The sequence below is a fragment of the Bos javanicus genome, chromosome X (assembly GCF_032452875.1).
Source record: "Bos javanicus breed banteng chromosome X, ARS-OSU_banteng_1.0, whole genome shotgun sequence".
Classification (NCBI taxonomy): Eukaryota; Metazoa; Chordata; class Mammalia; order Artiodactyla; family Bovidae; genus Bos; species Bos javanicus.
Genome location: NC_083897.1, coordinates 36,538,863 through 36,553,415, shown reverse-complemented (window position 1 = coordinate 36,553,415; position 14,553 = coordinate 36,538,863). Strand labels below are relative to the sequence as shown.

Sequence of the window (14,553 nt, the reverse complement as noted above, 5' to 3'; positions counted from 1 at the left end):
TCTCCATCTGTTTGTGTTATTTTTGACTTCTTTCATTAGTGTCTTATAATTTTCTGTGTACAGTTGTTTTGTCTCCTTAGGTAAGTTTATTTCTAGGTATTTAATTATTTTTGTTGCAATGGTGAATGGGATTGATTCCTTAATTGCTCTTTCTGATTTTTCATTGTTAGTATATAGAAATGCAAATGATTTCTGTGTATTGATTCCGTATCTTGCAACTTTGCTAAATTCACTGATTAGCTCTAGTAATGTTCTGATACTATCTTCAGGGTTTTCTATGGACAGTATTATGTCATCTGCAAACAATGAGAACTTTACTTCTTTTTCTCTGATCTGGATTCCTTTATTACTTTTTCTTCTCTGATTGCTGTAGCTAGGACTTCCTGAACTATGTTGAATAATAGTGGTGAAAGTGGACACCCTTGTTTTGTTTCTGATCTTAGGGGGAATGCTTTCACTTTTTCACCATTGAGAATAATGTTTGCTGTTGGCTTATCATACATGGCCTTTATTATGTTGAGGTAGGTTATCCAGGGTTATTAATAAACAAACTAACAGACAGAAACACTAGAAAAGCAATATCTCTGTCCTCTTGTTAGAGACTGAAAGTTTATGAGGACTACCTATTGTCATGGCAGAAAATTATTCTAAATACATATCCAATAGTAACTACAAAGAGTCATAAATTCTGTAGTAAATGCTCCAGAAAACAGGCACAAAATTCCGTCATACCATTTGTCTTTTTCTTCTTACAGAGGATCTGTGCTGCCTTTGAAAGAAAAATGCAAAATTGAAGCAGAAAGTAAAGCATTATGCCTGCAAATGTCTTCTTTGCTGTCTCCTCTTCTAGCATTTTCCCTCTCATACCTGGCCCTGTGATGGTTGTCGCTTCTTTGTGGTATTTTTAGGATGTAAGCATCAACAGAAATGTTGGGTTTCCACTTGTTTTGCCCCTTCCCAGACTGCCTTTGACCCTTCCCAAAACCTCTTGGCTAGCAGATACTGGGCTACCTGATGACCACCAGTGTGGATTGTGAACTTGTGTTCATTTTCAGGTTTATATCTTGTGGTAGTGGTGCTGGGTGTTGGAGGGAGATCCATTTGTACCAGATATGGGTCCACTAATGAAGGAGAAACGCTTTATATTCTGGTGGGCATCGTAATTAATGCCACAGGTGTAAATGGGGCAGCTTGCATCTGTCTTCATCTGTGGTCTGTATATACACACTCACATTTAGAAATTTAGGCTCAACCCAAGTACCACGGGTCTTAGAAATTTTGTGATTAGGTTACCTATTTTGAAGAGGGGTCACAGCAACCCACTCCAGTATTGTTTCCTGGAAACTCCTGTGGACAGAGGAGCCTGGCGGGCTACAGTCCAAAGGGTCGCACAGAGTCAGACACGACAAAAACAACTTGGCAGGCACACATGCACCTATTTTGAAGATCTGATGACACCTATGTCTCTTTCATCAGAGAAGTACACAGGCATTTTTCATATGACTTCAAGAAGTTCCCAGCCCTTTTTAAATCTCTGTAGCTCAGATTGAAGAGTAATAAAGATATCCTCTCACAAGCCTATGCTCCTGACTGTGCCTTCATTATTCTATGTACTTTACCCTTACTCTCTCATGTTTTCTCCACAGGGATCTAATGAGGCAGGTTGTTCCTCATTTTGCAAATGAAGGAACTGAGACCAAAGATGTAGCTTGTTCAGCTTCTGCCAGTGCTTCCAAGTCTTTCCAATGATTTCATGGACTCTTGAGTTCATCTTCTCTTCTGATGTCTATACCATAAACAGAGGTCTAAAACTATCTTGTCCATACAGCTTGAGAAGAGCTATTAAGACTTTATAAACATTAAGGCCTGTTGATCCTCTGAGTCTCCCTTGAAAATAAATACGACATTCCATTGTTACCATTGTGAATGGTATCTGCAAACATATTTCAAATCAACATATTCGAAAAGTGAAACGGTATCAGTTTTGATCTGAAATCATAAGGCTACAGTTGCCTGTAATGCCCACCACACAGAGAACAACACTGTAAGTGAGGGGGAATTTACATGGTATTTAGAAAGAATGACATCAGCCAAAGAGGAGCCAAGGATAACAAATATGCATGTAACTCAGTGGACCGTAACCAAAACTGGCTCATCCTGAATTGAGTGGAGAATGGAGTCATGTTCTTTCAGCCTTGACAGTGGAGGTTTTGATATTTCATCAGGAATAAACAAGAACTTTATGACTAACAGCTTTTCCTACTTCTAAATCAATAGACATAAAACAGCACCTGCAGATAAAAGATTTTGTTAGCAGCTCTGCTTATAAATTCTTACCCCTGCAAGCATCTCCTCCTCAAGCTCTCTTTTTCCCTCCTAAGAGACCAAGTCATAGGGAGAGAACCAGATGAGTGTCACATTTTCATTTTCTAAGAAAGTTCTTCATTGCTGTTCTTATCAAGATTACTACCACTTTTAAGTAAATGTATTTAGAAATAAAGATTGATATGTCATAGTGTTCCTCTTTATTAGGGCTTGACTTCAGACTTTAGAAAAATTAACTGGGGGGATTGGCCAGAAGACATTCACAAAGTTTGTGGCCTTGTAAAAATGTGTGCAAATTTCATATTACAGTCAATCACACACACTTGCATGTATTTATGTGTGGAGATTGTTTTTTCTTTCTTTTTTTTTTTTTTTTTGACTGCATGGCTTGCAGTCAGTCTAAGTTTTAACAGTGTAAGTTCCCTGACCAGGGATCAAACCTGGGCACTTGGCAGGGAAAGCATGGTGTCCTGGTTAGGACTTCAGGGAGTTACCTGGAGATAATTTTGATTGAGTGGTCTTTGTGGAATTTTTTAAGTTAGATCAGTTTTAAATATAAAATAGATGAAATTTATTAATGACAAAAACATATATAACTGTTTGCTCAGTGTTTTCATAGGCATTATTTACTTTAGCCTTCATAACCACCCCACAGGCCAGGTTTTATTATTCCCTCTTTTATGGATAAGGAAACAGGCTCAAAGAGGTGAAGTGCTTGTTGAATGTCACAGAGCTAATAAATCAATAAATGTGGGACATGGCCTGGGTTTTTGATTCCACGTTCAATGTTTGTTCTCCTCCCCCACAGCTGTATTCAGAATAGAGAAGTTATGAGGAAGTTATGTTTCAGTGGTTGGCAGTAAAGTAGGTGCTTCAGGAATAACATGTCTAAAGATTTGGGGTTTGTCTAGAAAGGGGATTATGTGGGGAGAGTTGGTGAAAATCACATGTAGACCACCATCTGTTTACCAGGTCATGAGGCTTCCCATATTATTATATGTTAATATCTCACCTGGGATTGATCAACAGTCACGTGGAGAGCTGTACTTTAAGAGGTATCTCACTGGGTTAGATTTTACATGAAGATCTTGTCTAATATTCTCAACAACCTGGTAGTCTTAAAAATTCACAGAACAGATCATGGAGGCTCAGAGAGGCCAAGTAATTTAAGGCCTCTAGAAGGTGGAAAAATCTGAGTTCAAACTCAGGCTCATCTGATTCCAAAGTATAGATCCTCTGTTCCACCATCCAGATACCTCTAGTAGCCACCTTTGTGGAAAACCCCAGTTCTGTGTCAGGCTGAAAGTGGTGTTAATTTAGCAAAGGTAGCTGGAAAGTGGGAGGGCAGAACACTTTCTTTACCCTGTTCCCATCTCCCTACTTTCTTTCTTTTTTCCTTTCTTTCTCCTTCCTTCCTTCTTTCCTTTCTCTCTCTCTCTTTTTTCTTTTCTTTTTCTCCAGTCATGCTGCACAGCTTCTGAGATCTTGGTTCGTTGAGTAGGAATGGAACCTTTGCCCCCTTTGCTGGGAGCTCGGATCCCTAACTCCAGGACCACCAGTGAAGTCCCTCCCTCCTTTCTTATTATCAGAGACTTATTTTTTTCTGACTGAGTTTTGGTCTTGGGACCCCTTTACACCTTTAAATTATTGAAGGTCTTGAAGAGATTTTCTTTTCCTGTGGGTCATGCCTGTAGATACTTACAATTTTATTTATTTTTTAATTTATTTATTTTAATTGGAGTCTAATTACTATACAATACTGTAGTGGTATTTGCCATACATTGACATGAATCAGCCATGGGTTTACATGTGTTCCCCATCCTGAACCTCCCCTCCCTCCTCCCTCCCCATCCCATCCCTCTGGGTCGTCCCAGTGCACAAGCCCTGAGCACCCTGTCTCTTGCATTGAACCTGGGCTGGCTATCTGATTCAAAATTGAAAAGAGCAAATTTTTAATATATATATATATATATATATATATATATATATATATATTTAATAAGCTGATTATATGTTAATGGGCTTCCCTGGTGGCTCAGGTAAAGTGTCTGCCTGCAATGCTGGAAACCCAGGTTTGATCCCTGGGTCGGGAAGATCCCCTGGAGAAGGAAATGACAACCTACTCCAGTACTCTTGCCTGGAAAATTAAATGGACAGAGGTGCCTGGTAGGCTACAGTCCTTGGGGTCACAAAGAGTCAGACACGACTGAGCAACTTCACTTTTTTCATATTTGTTAATAGAAATATGCTTTCTGAAAAATAATGGTTTTCCAAAACAAAGCAATGTATAGTGAAAAGAATGGCCTTATTTATATTTTTGTCAGTTTCCTTGATGTAGCTTAGTAGAAGCTGCTGGAATCTCTTCTCTGTTCTTGCATTCTGTCTGTTGCAGTATCGTGGCTGTAGCCTCTGGAAAACACCAGTGTATCCTCTTGAGAAAATGACAACACAAGAGACAAATAACATTTTGGAATTATTAAGAGAATAGTTTTGACCTTATGACAGTCCTGAAGGGTATTGAGGATTCCCAGAGTTCCCCAGGCCACACTTTGAGAACTGCTGCTCTATATAACCACCTCACTATTCACTAGGGCCGGTGAAAAATCCCAGTGTTTGGTCAGATGAAGCATTCCAGGTCACTGAATCCAACCATGCATCTGATAAAATAAAGTTCCATGAAGTCTACTCATTTTGCAAGGGTAAGAATGCTAGAGAAGGAAATGGCGCTCCACTCCAGTATTCTTGCATGGAGAATCCCTATAGAGAAAGGAGCCTGGTGGGCTGCAGTTCATGAGGTCACAAAGTGTCAGACATGACTGAGTGACTCTCACACACACACACACACACACACACACACACGGACTATTGAAGTTCAACATGGATTTAAATGGATAGAAAAGTCTTTATTATGTTGAGAAGAAATTTTACTCTGCAGTTTCTATGTTCAGGTTTATCTCTGTTTAGAATGAATTCAATTTCTCCTCTGTATATTCCAGGTACATACATGAAAACAACAGCCTGGTCCCTTGCTGTCATTTTCTTCAGAAGACCTACTTTATGTTTAAGGACTTAAGAGACCTTCCTGCTCTGAGTGTTCTCTAGCCCCACATCTCTGTATTCTCATCCAGATCTTCAAATGCCAATATGAACTCATATGATGTTGCCAAAATACACTCAGGCAGATTTTCTCATGGTTTACTCTGTGTTTGGCTTAGATCAGGGCTACAAATGCTTCACATCCAGTGACGGGAAGAAACATATTGTCAAAGGTCTCTGTCTTCTGGTTGGGCATGATCTCTGACACCCTATTTACTTTCCCACTCCTTCTGCCATTCTGGTCCAGGCTCTGCTTTCTCCAAGGCATCATCTCATCTGTCCCTTCTCTTTCACCCCTACAGAAAGGCAGTGCTCTAGGTATAGTGCTTTGAAGTTTGCAAACAGCTTTATAAATATCATCTCATTTAATTAGCATGGAAACTCTGCACAGAATGTTGTTGTTGTTCAGTCACTAAGTTGTGTCTGACTCTTTGCAAACCCATGGCCTGCAGCATGCCAGGCTTCCCTGTCCTTCACCATCTCCCAGAGTTTGCTCAAACTCATGTCCATTGAGTCAGTGATACTATCTAACCATCTTATCCTCTGCTGCCTGCTTCTTCTTTTACCTCCAGTCTTTCCCAGCATCAGGGTCTTCTCTAATGAATAGGCTCTTCACATCAGGTGGCCAAAGTGTTTGAATTCAACTTCAGCATCAGTCCTTCTAATGAATATTCAAGGTTGATTTTCTTTAGGATTGACTGGTTTGATCTTCTTGCAGTCCAAAGGGACTCTCAAGAGTCTTCCCCAACATCACAGTTGAAAAGCATCAGTTCTTTGGAACTCAGCCTTCTTTATGGTCCAACTCTCACATTCGTATATGACTAATGGAAAAACCACAACTTTGACTAGATGGACCTTTGTCAGCAAAGTGATGTCTCTGCTTTTTAATACACCATCTATGCACAGAATGCACAGATGTGAATAGTATAAGGAAAACACAGAAGTTTCTGTTAACGTGATTTTATGGATTACCATGCTAATACTTCATGCCTGGGATTCTGTAACCTGTTTTGCTGGCTGCCCAGCTTTCAGGGTCTCCTTATTATAAAGCACTCACATACTGATGCTAAAATCATCTTTCTTCCCTGCTTATCTGAACATGCCACAAGCTGGAGTCCATTTATAGCCTCCAACACTCTTGGGGTAATATATTTCCCTGAAACCTTTGAGACTGCATCTGCTAAGACCTCTGACTGACTTTCCTCAACCTAGGATGACTGTGTTTGGCTAGGCAGAGTTTTGTTTATCCATTTGTTCATCCATCCAGCATTCATTCATGTATGCATTTTGTAACATAGCATCTATGATGTGCTAGGCACTGCAATGGACAGTATAGGGGAATACAAATATAAGTTATCTCTGCCCTACAAGATTTTACAACCTCATCTAGGTCTTATATGCACAAGTGGTTCTAGTGGTAAAGTACCTGCATGACATTGCAGGAGATGTGAGAGACATGGGTTCAATCCCTGGGCTGGGACGGTCCCCTGGAGAAGGGCATGGCAACACACTCCAGTATCCTTGCCTAGAGAATCACATGGACAGAGAAGCCTGGTGGCTACAGTCCATGGGGTCCCAAAGAGTTGGATATGACTGTAGCAATTTAGCACGCACACACACAGGCATTTCAAATACAAGACTAACTGTGATAAGAAAGGTGGTGAAAATAGACTCATAGTGGTAGGTAAACTCTGAGGTTTACCTGAGGAAGAATTAATCCCAATGGGCAAAGCATGCAAGACCTGCAGGAGGGGTACTGTTGAATCTGTGCCAGGACAAGTAGATTCCATAAGCAGAATGGGGAGATGGGACAAGACTGATTCATGGAACTAAAGAGCCTCTTGATGAAAGTGAAAGAGGAGAGTTGACTTAAAGCTCAACATTCAGAAAACTAAGATCATGGCATCTGGTCCCATCACTTCATGGCAAATAGATGGGGAAACAGTGGAAACAGTGGCTGACTTTATTTTTGGGGGCTCTAAAATTGCTGCAGATGGTGACTGCTGCCATGAAATTAAAAGACACTGGCTCCATGGAAGAAAAGTTATGACCAAGCTAGACAGCATATTAAAAAGCAGAGCCATTACTTTGCCAACAAAGGTCCATCTAGTCAAGGCTATGGTTTTTCCAGTAGTCATGTATGGATGTGAGAGTTGGACTATAAAGAAAGTTGAGTGCCGAAGAATTGATGCTTTTGAACTGTGGTGTTGGAGAAGATTCTTGAGAGTCCCTTGGACTGCAAGGAGATCGAACCAGTCCATCCTAAAAGAGATCAGTCCTGGGTGTTCACTGGAATTGCTGATGTTGAAGCTGAAACTCCAATACTTTGGCCACCTGATTGAGGGCAGGAGGAGAAGGAGATGACAGAGGATGAGGTGATGAGGTGGTTGGATGGCATCACCAACTCAATGGACATGAGTTTGAGTAAATTGCAGGAGTTGGTGATGGACAGGGAGACCTGGGGTGCTGCAGTTCATGGGGTTGCAAAGAGTCAGAGACAACTGAGCAACTGAACTGAACTGAACTGAAATGTCAGAGTTACCTTTCTGGTATCCCACTTTCCCTCACTGCAAATAGGCAATGAAGCTTTCTTAACATTTGTGTTTACATAAACTTTAGCTTTAATGATTTAATTCTCCTAAGTAAAAATCAGATCTGATTTCCTCAGCGGTTTTGTTTGACCTGTGCAGTTAGCATACACAGAATTTCCTTTTCAGGGGCGGCGGCCGAGAGTCCCAGGTTGTGATGGTGCAGGAGCAGCCGAGAGGAGCTACCCCACGTCCGAGGTCAGGAATGGCGGCCGAGAGGAGCAACCCCATGTCCAAGGAGCGGTGGTTGCATGGGTGCAGGAATGCCGAGAGGAGCTACTCCACGTTCAATGTCAAGAGGGGCGGCCGTGAGGAGATACCCCTCGTCCAAGGTAAGAGAAACCCAAGTAAGATGGTAGGTGTTGCGAGAGGCATCAGAGGGCAGACACACTGAAACCATAATCACAGAAAACTAGTCAATCTAATCACATGGACCACAGCCTTGTCTAACTCAACGAAACTAAGCCATGCTGTGTGGGGCCACCCAAGACAGGTGGGTCATGGTGGAGAGGTCTGACAGAATGTGGTCCACTGGAGAAGGGAATGGCAAGCCACTTCAGTATTCTTGCCTTGAGAACCCCATGAAAAGTATGAAAAGGCAAAATGACAAAGAGGAACTCCCCAGGTTGGTAGGTGCCCAATATGCTACTGGAGATTAGTGGAGAAATAACGCCAGAAAGAATGAAGGGATGGAGCCAAAGCAAAAACAATACCCAGTTGTGGGTGTGACTGGTGATAGAAGCAAGGTCCGATGCTGTAAAGATCAATATTGCATAGGAACCTGGAATGTCAGGTTCATGAATCAAGGCAAATTGGAAGTGGTCAAACAGGAGATGGCAAGAGTGAACATTGACATTCTAGGAATCAGCGAACTAAAATGGACTGGACTGGGTGAATTTAACTCAGATGACCATTATATCTACTACTGTGGGCAAGAATCCCTTAAAGAAATGGAGTAGCCATCATGGTCAACAAGAGTCTGAAATGCAGTAATTGGATGCAATCTCAAAAACGACAGAATGATCTCTGTTCATTTCCAAGGCAAACCATTCAATGTCACAGTAATCCAAGTCTATGCCCCAACCAGTAATGCTGAAGAAGCTGAAGTTGAACGGTTCTATGAAGAACTACAAGAACTTTTAGAACTAACACCCCAAAAATATGTCCTTTTCATTATAGGGGACAGGAATGCAAAAGTAGGAAGTCAAGAAACACCTGGGGTAATGGGAAAATTTGCCCTTGGAATACGGAATGAAGCAGGGCAAAGGCTAATAGAGTTTGCCAAGAGAACGCACTGGTCATAGCAAACACCCTCTTCCAATAAAACAAGAGAAGACTCTACACATGGACATCACCAGATGGTCAACACCGAAATCAGATTGATATTCTTTGCAGCCAAAGATGGAGAAGCTCTACACAGTAAGCAAAAACAAGACTGGGAGCTGACTGTAGCTCTGATCATGAACTCCTTATTGCCAAATTCAGACTTAAATTGAAGAAAATAGGGAAAACCACTAGACCATTCAGGTATGACCTAGATCAAATCCCTAATGCTTATACAGTGGAAGTGAGAAATAGATTTAAGGGACTAGATCTGATAGATAGAGTGCCTGATGAACTATGGATGGAGGTTCGTGACATTGTACAGGAGACAGGGATCAAGAACATCCCCATGGAAAAGAAATGCAAAAAATCAAAATTGCTGTCTGGGGAGGCCTTACAAATAGCTGTGAAAAGAAGAGAAGTGAAAAGCAAAGGAAAAAAAGGAAAGATATACCCATTTGAATGCAGAGTTCCAAGGAATAGCAAGGAGAGATAAGAAAGCCTTCCTCAGCAATCAATGCAAAGAAATAGAGGAAAACAACAGAATGGGAAAGACTAGAGATCTCTTCAAGAATATTAGAGATCAAAAACAAAAATAACCCCATTAAAAAAAAAAAAAAAGAGCAGAGGACCTGAAGGGACATTTTTCCAAAGAAGACATGCAGATGGCCAACAGGCATATGAAAAGATGCTCAACATCACTAATCATCAGGGAAATGCAATTCAAAAACACAATGAGATATCACCTCACATCTGTCAGAGTAACTATCATCAAAAGGACAACAAACAACAAGTGCTGGTGAGGATTCAGAGAAAAGGGAATCCTCCAGTACCCTTGGTTAAAGTTATAATAACCACAGCCACTATGGAAAAGAGTATGGAGGTCCTCAAAAAATTAAAAATAGAACTACCATATTATCCAGGAATTTCACATGTGGTTATTTACCCAAAGTAAACAAAAGCCCTAACTGGAAAAGATAGGCACCCCTATGTTCACTGCCACACTATTTATAATAGCCAAGATATGGAAGTATGTGAAATGTTCACTGAAGGATGACTGGATCAAGAAGATGGGGTATATACATTTAATGAAAGATTACTCAGCCATCCAAAAAAATGAATTCTTACCATTGGCGACAACATGGATGGATCTAGAGGGTATTATGCTAAGTGAAATAAGTTAGAGAAAGACATACTGAATGATCTAACTTACATGTGGAATCTAAAAACCAAGACAAAATGAAAGTAGACAAAGATACAGAGAATAAACAAGGGATGGGGGGTGGCACAAAACATGTGAACAAGCTTAAGAGGTATAGTCTCCAGTTATAAAATAAATAAGCCACGAGGATGTCATATACAGCATAAGGCATGTGGTCAATAACACTGTAATAACTTCATATGGGAACAGATGGTAACTAGACTTACAGTCCGGAGAAGGCAATAGCAACCCACTCCAGTACTCTTGCCTGGAAAATCCCATGGACGGAGGAGCCTGGAAGGCTGCAGTCCATAGGGTTGCTAAGAGTCGGACATGACTGAGCGACTTCACTTTCACTTTTCACTTTCACGCATTGGAGAAGGAAATGGCAACCCACTCCAGTGTTCTTGCCTGGAGAATCCCAGGGATGGGGAAGCCTGGTTGGCTGCTGTCTATGGGGTTGCACAGAGTCAGACACGACTGAAGTAACTTAGCAGTAGCAGCAGACTTACAGTCATCATTTTCCAATGTATGCAAATACCAATCAGTAGGTGGTACACCTGAAACTAATATCCTGTTTATGTCAACTATATTTCAGTTTAAAAAAAGAGATAGAGGGGATATCTTTTCCTCCACAGGCACCAAGGAATGGTCATGTCAGGACATAGAGGGAAGGTGGCTGTCTACCGGCCAGGAGTAGAGCTCTCCCCAGAAACTAAATATGCTGGCACCTTGATCTTGCACTTCTCAGCCTCCAAAACCGTGAGATGATACATTTCTATTATGTAAGCCACCAGGTCTATGGTATTTTTTTTTTTTTATGGTAGCCTGAACAAACTAATACATTTTTCACCTGTTTTTCTCATACTTTCAAACCCTTTCCAACCCCTTTGATGGGAAGGTTCAACAACCACAAAGGTGCTTCCAGAGCCAAAGGAGGGAAAACAGTTGAAAATTATGGGTTTTCAATGTTGGAAAATTTGACAATCTTACCCCAATTAAAAAAACAAAAAACTGGCCACGCACTTATGAAATGTGTTTGGAATGTCACAAGGAGAGCTAATGCAGTATTAGAACCAAAGAAGGGCTAATAAAGTATACCTTATTTGAAGTAACCACATTCAGAATAATTAGAGTAAATATGTATTTTGGCAAGGTACACCACAACATCATCCCAGGCATGGGGAAACACAAGCCTCTACGCAGATGAACACTCCAGATCTATTTACACAGAAACCCTGGGTAATCCTCCTCACAGACTGCCTGGCTGCCCTCATGGTGTCAGTATCCTGTGCAGTGAAAAAGTAACTGTCCAAGGATAACAGGAATACAATTTGACCTACCTTCCCCTAGACTCCTGCAAAGTCTCTAATTCTGATTTTTGTGTTTATTTGGCTATCACATTTTTGGGACACATTTCCTCGCTTTCTTTGCAGGTAACCCTGTATTCCACACATTAAGGTCATTTTTGGGTAATTCCTAAACTTCCCTGGTCATTTGACCTAAAGATGTCCTATTACTGCTCAGCTAATCCTCAAAACATCCTTCTTAGGTCGATCATGTACAGTCATCTCTATGTGGGAAGAATTCTCAGGGGTGGAGGAACACAGCCTAGAAAGGCAAAGACTCCATGTCAGTTCAGATGCTTTCTTGCCCAAAGGAAGCCATACCAAACCCAGTGTTTCTCCCTAACTCTCAAGTTTCACAAACCAATCTTTCAAGAGCTGAAAGTCCCCCAGTGAGATCTTTTAAGGCATACGACTAAGACTTCTTTCTTACATTACAGACCAAAATATCTACCTTGTGATACCTTCTCCTTAAAGTCTCCTTAAGATTTTTAAAAGCTAAGTAAAACACCCCCAAAGGTGCCCAAGGCCCCAGTGAGCAGGGACACCCGACAAGTCAGCAAGGCCTGCTGAGTGACTTATGAGAGATCCCAGGCTGTCCTGCTTTTCTTCATCACAAAGCATGCCTGACCTGCTTGGGCCATTAGATAAACTTAGAACCCAACTAGGGACACTCGTCCACCAGGAAATCCTGCGGAACACACCAGCAGGAAGTCAATACGTAAGACTCTGGTGGCGTCGCCAAGAACTAAGTGCTGGTGACTGGGGAGCCCAGGAGCTAGAGCTCGCCCCAGACCTTCAACTCGCGTCTGTCCTTAGGCCGTGGCAGTCGCCAGAGCCAGTGTTGGTGACAAAGCTTAGTGCTCGGCGATGCCCCCAGAATCTTAAATACTGACTTCCTGCTGATGTGTTCCCTAGGATTTCCTGGTGGAGGAGTGTCCCTAGTTGGGTTCTAAGCCAGTGTCGATGCCCAAAGTTGCAACGAGGCGTCCGACAGCAGTGCACACGTCTCCTGCCTCCTGCAAACTAAGGTCTCACGCGTGGAGCATTGGGCTCCCTGTCCCAACAGGGCCGGTCTTTAGGCACCGGACACCTGCAGCTCCTCCTCTGGGGACAGGCAAACTGCCCTTCTTTGGGCGATGCTCACTGTCCTGCAGCGAGAGTCCAGGTGCGCTAAGTCAGATGCATCTAGGGGAGAGGAAAAAAAAAAAAAAAACGCTGCTCCACGGGGGGTCACCCCAGGACCCCGCCTTCCCGGGTCCCTCTTCTGCCTAGGCCTGCACAAGGGCTTGGCCCCCGACACCTTCCCAACTTCCAGATGACCACCTCGGCCTCCCCGGAGGGTGAGCGCGGGCTCCACGCGCGCCTCCCACGGCCACTCGGGCCGCGCAGTACCCGGCCACTCACCCGGCCACTCCCCCGGCCCCCAGCGGCGCGGCGCTTCCTCCGCAGGGTGAACAGCGCCTGCAGGTCCCACATCCATGGCCGCGGAGGCACCATCTGCTCGCGCCCCAGCTCACACGGGCTGGGGCTGCGGCGCAGGGCGCCGTCCGCCGCAGCCACGGCCGCCACGCCGGCCAGGGCATGGCTCTCGCACGGCGGCTGCATCTTGACAAAGCCCACTGCCGTCCTCATGCCCTGAAAGCGTCTGTGGCGCTGGCGACTCTTCCCCAGGCTCGCCTGGGCGCTGTCGGCGCCTTCACCAGGTAGCAAGAGTACGCGATCCCGGATCTGGCGCGGGGCGCGAAGCCAGCCACTGCCCATTGGCGCGCGCCTCTGCCCCGCCCCGCCCCGCGAAAGTGCGCCTGGCCCCGCCTCCGCCACACCACGCCCTGCTCAGCCCCGGCCCCGCCCCGCCCCGCCCTCGCTGCAGCACTCCTCTGCTTGTTGACTGGGCCCATTCCCTACTCCCTTGTAGGCAAAAACGTTTTGCTTCACCCTCCTTTTCCTGTATGCCAGGCTTGACCTGAACTTCGACAGAGTGAGATAGGAAGTGGGGAACACCACCCTGCCTGGGAGCACAAGGCGTTTTTTTTTGTTTTTTTTTCTTCCCTTCACAGCCTCGTCCCAAATCACTATTCCCAGAAATGGGTTTCCCGGAAAAACTTCAAAATAGGCTCTATATTCTGCTACAAGTCAAACATCACTAAACTAGAATTGACCCCACTCTGTCCTCTCTTCAGCACATGCATAATTTTTTTGATATTTAAATTTATTTACTTTAATTAGAGGCTAATTACTTTACAATGTTGTATTGGTTTTGCCATACATACATGAATCTGCCACGGGTGTACACGTGTTCCCCATCCTGAACCCCCCTCCCACCTCCCTCCCCATACCATCCCTCTGGGTCATCCCAGTGCACCAGCCCCAAGCTTCCCGTATCCTGCATCGAACCTGGACTGGCGATTCATTTCTTATATGATATTATACATGTTTCAATGCCATTCTCCCAAATCATCCCCCCTCCCTCTCCTACAGAGTCCAAAAGACTGTTATATACACCTGTGTCTCTTTTGCTGTCTCGCATACAGGGTTTTCATTACCATCTTTCTAAATTCCATATATATGCGTTAGTATACTGTATTGGTGTTTTTCTTTCTGGCTTACTTCACACTGTATAATTGGCTCCAGTTTCATCCATCTCATTAGAACTGATTCAAATGTATTCTTT

At 43.3% G+C, this 14,553-nt stretch overlaps 1 protein-coding gene across 2 annotated transcripts in view; it reads right to left on the bottom strand.

Moving 5' to 3' along the window:
• LOC133242751 (uncharacterized) overlaps positions 1-14,212 on the bottom strand; it is a 50,672-nt gene extending 36,460 nt beyond the window's left edge. The window contains exon 1 of one of the 2 annotated variants that reach the window (XM_061408894.1): positions 13,287-14,212. In XM_061408894.1, the coding sequence (XP_061264878.1) occupies positions 13,287-13,643 (357 nt within the window). In that variant the 5' untranslated portion in view covers positions 13,644-14,212. The remainder of the gene's footprint in view (positions 1-13,286) is intronic. The other variant, XM_061408895.1, reaches the window with a different exon arrangement.
• Between the last annotated feature and the right edge of the window lie 341 nt (positions 14,213-14,553).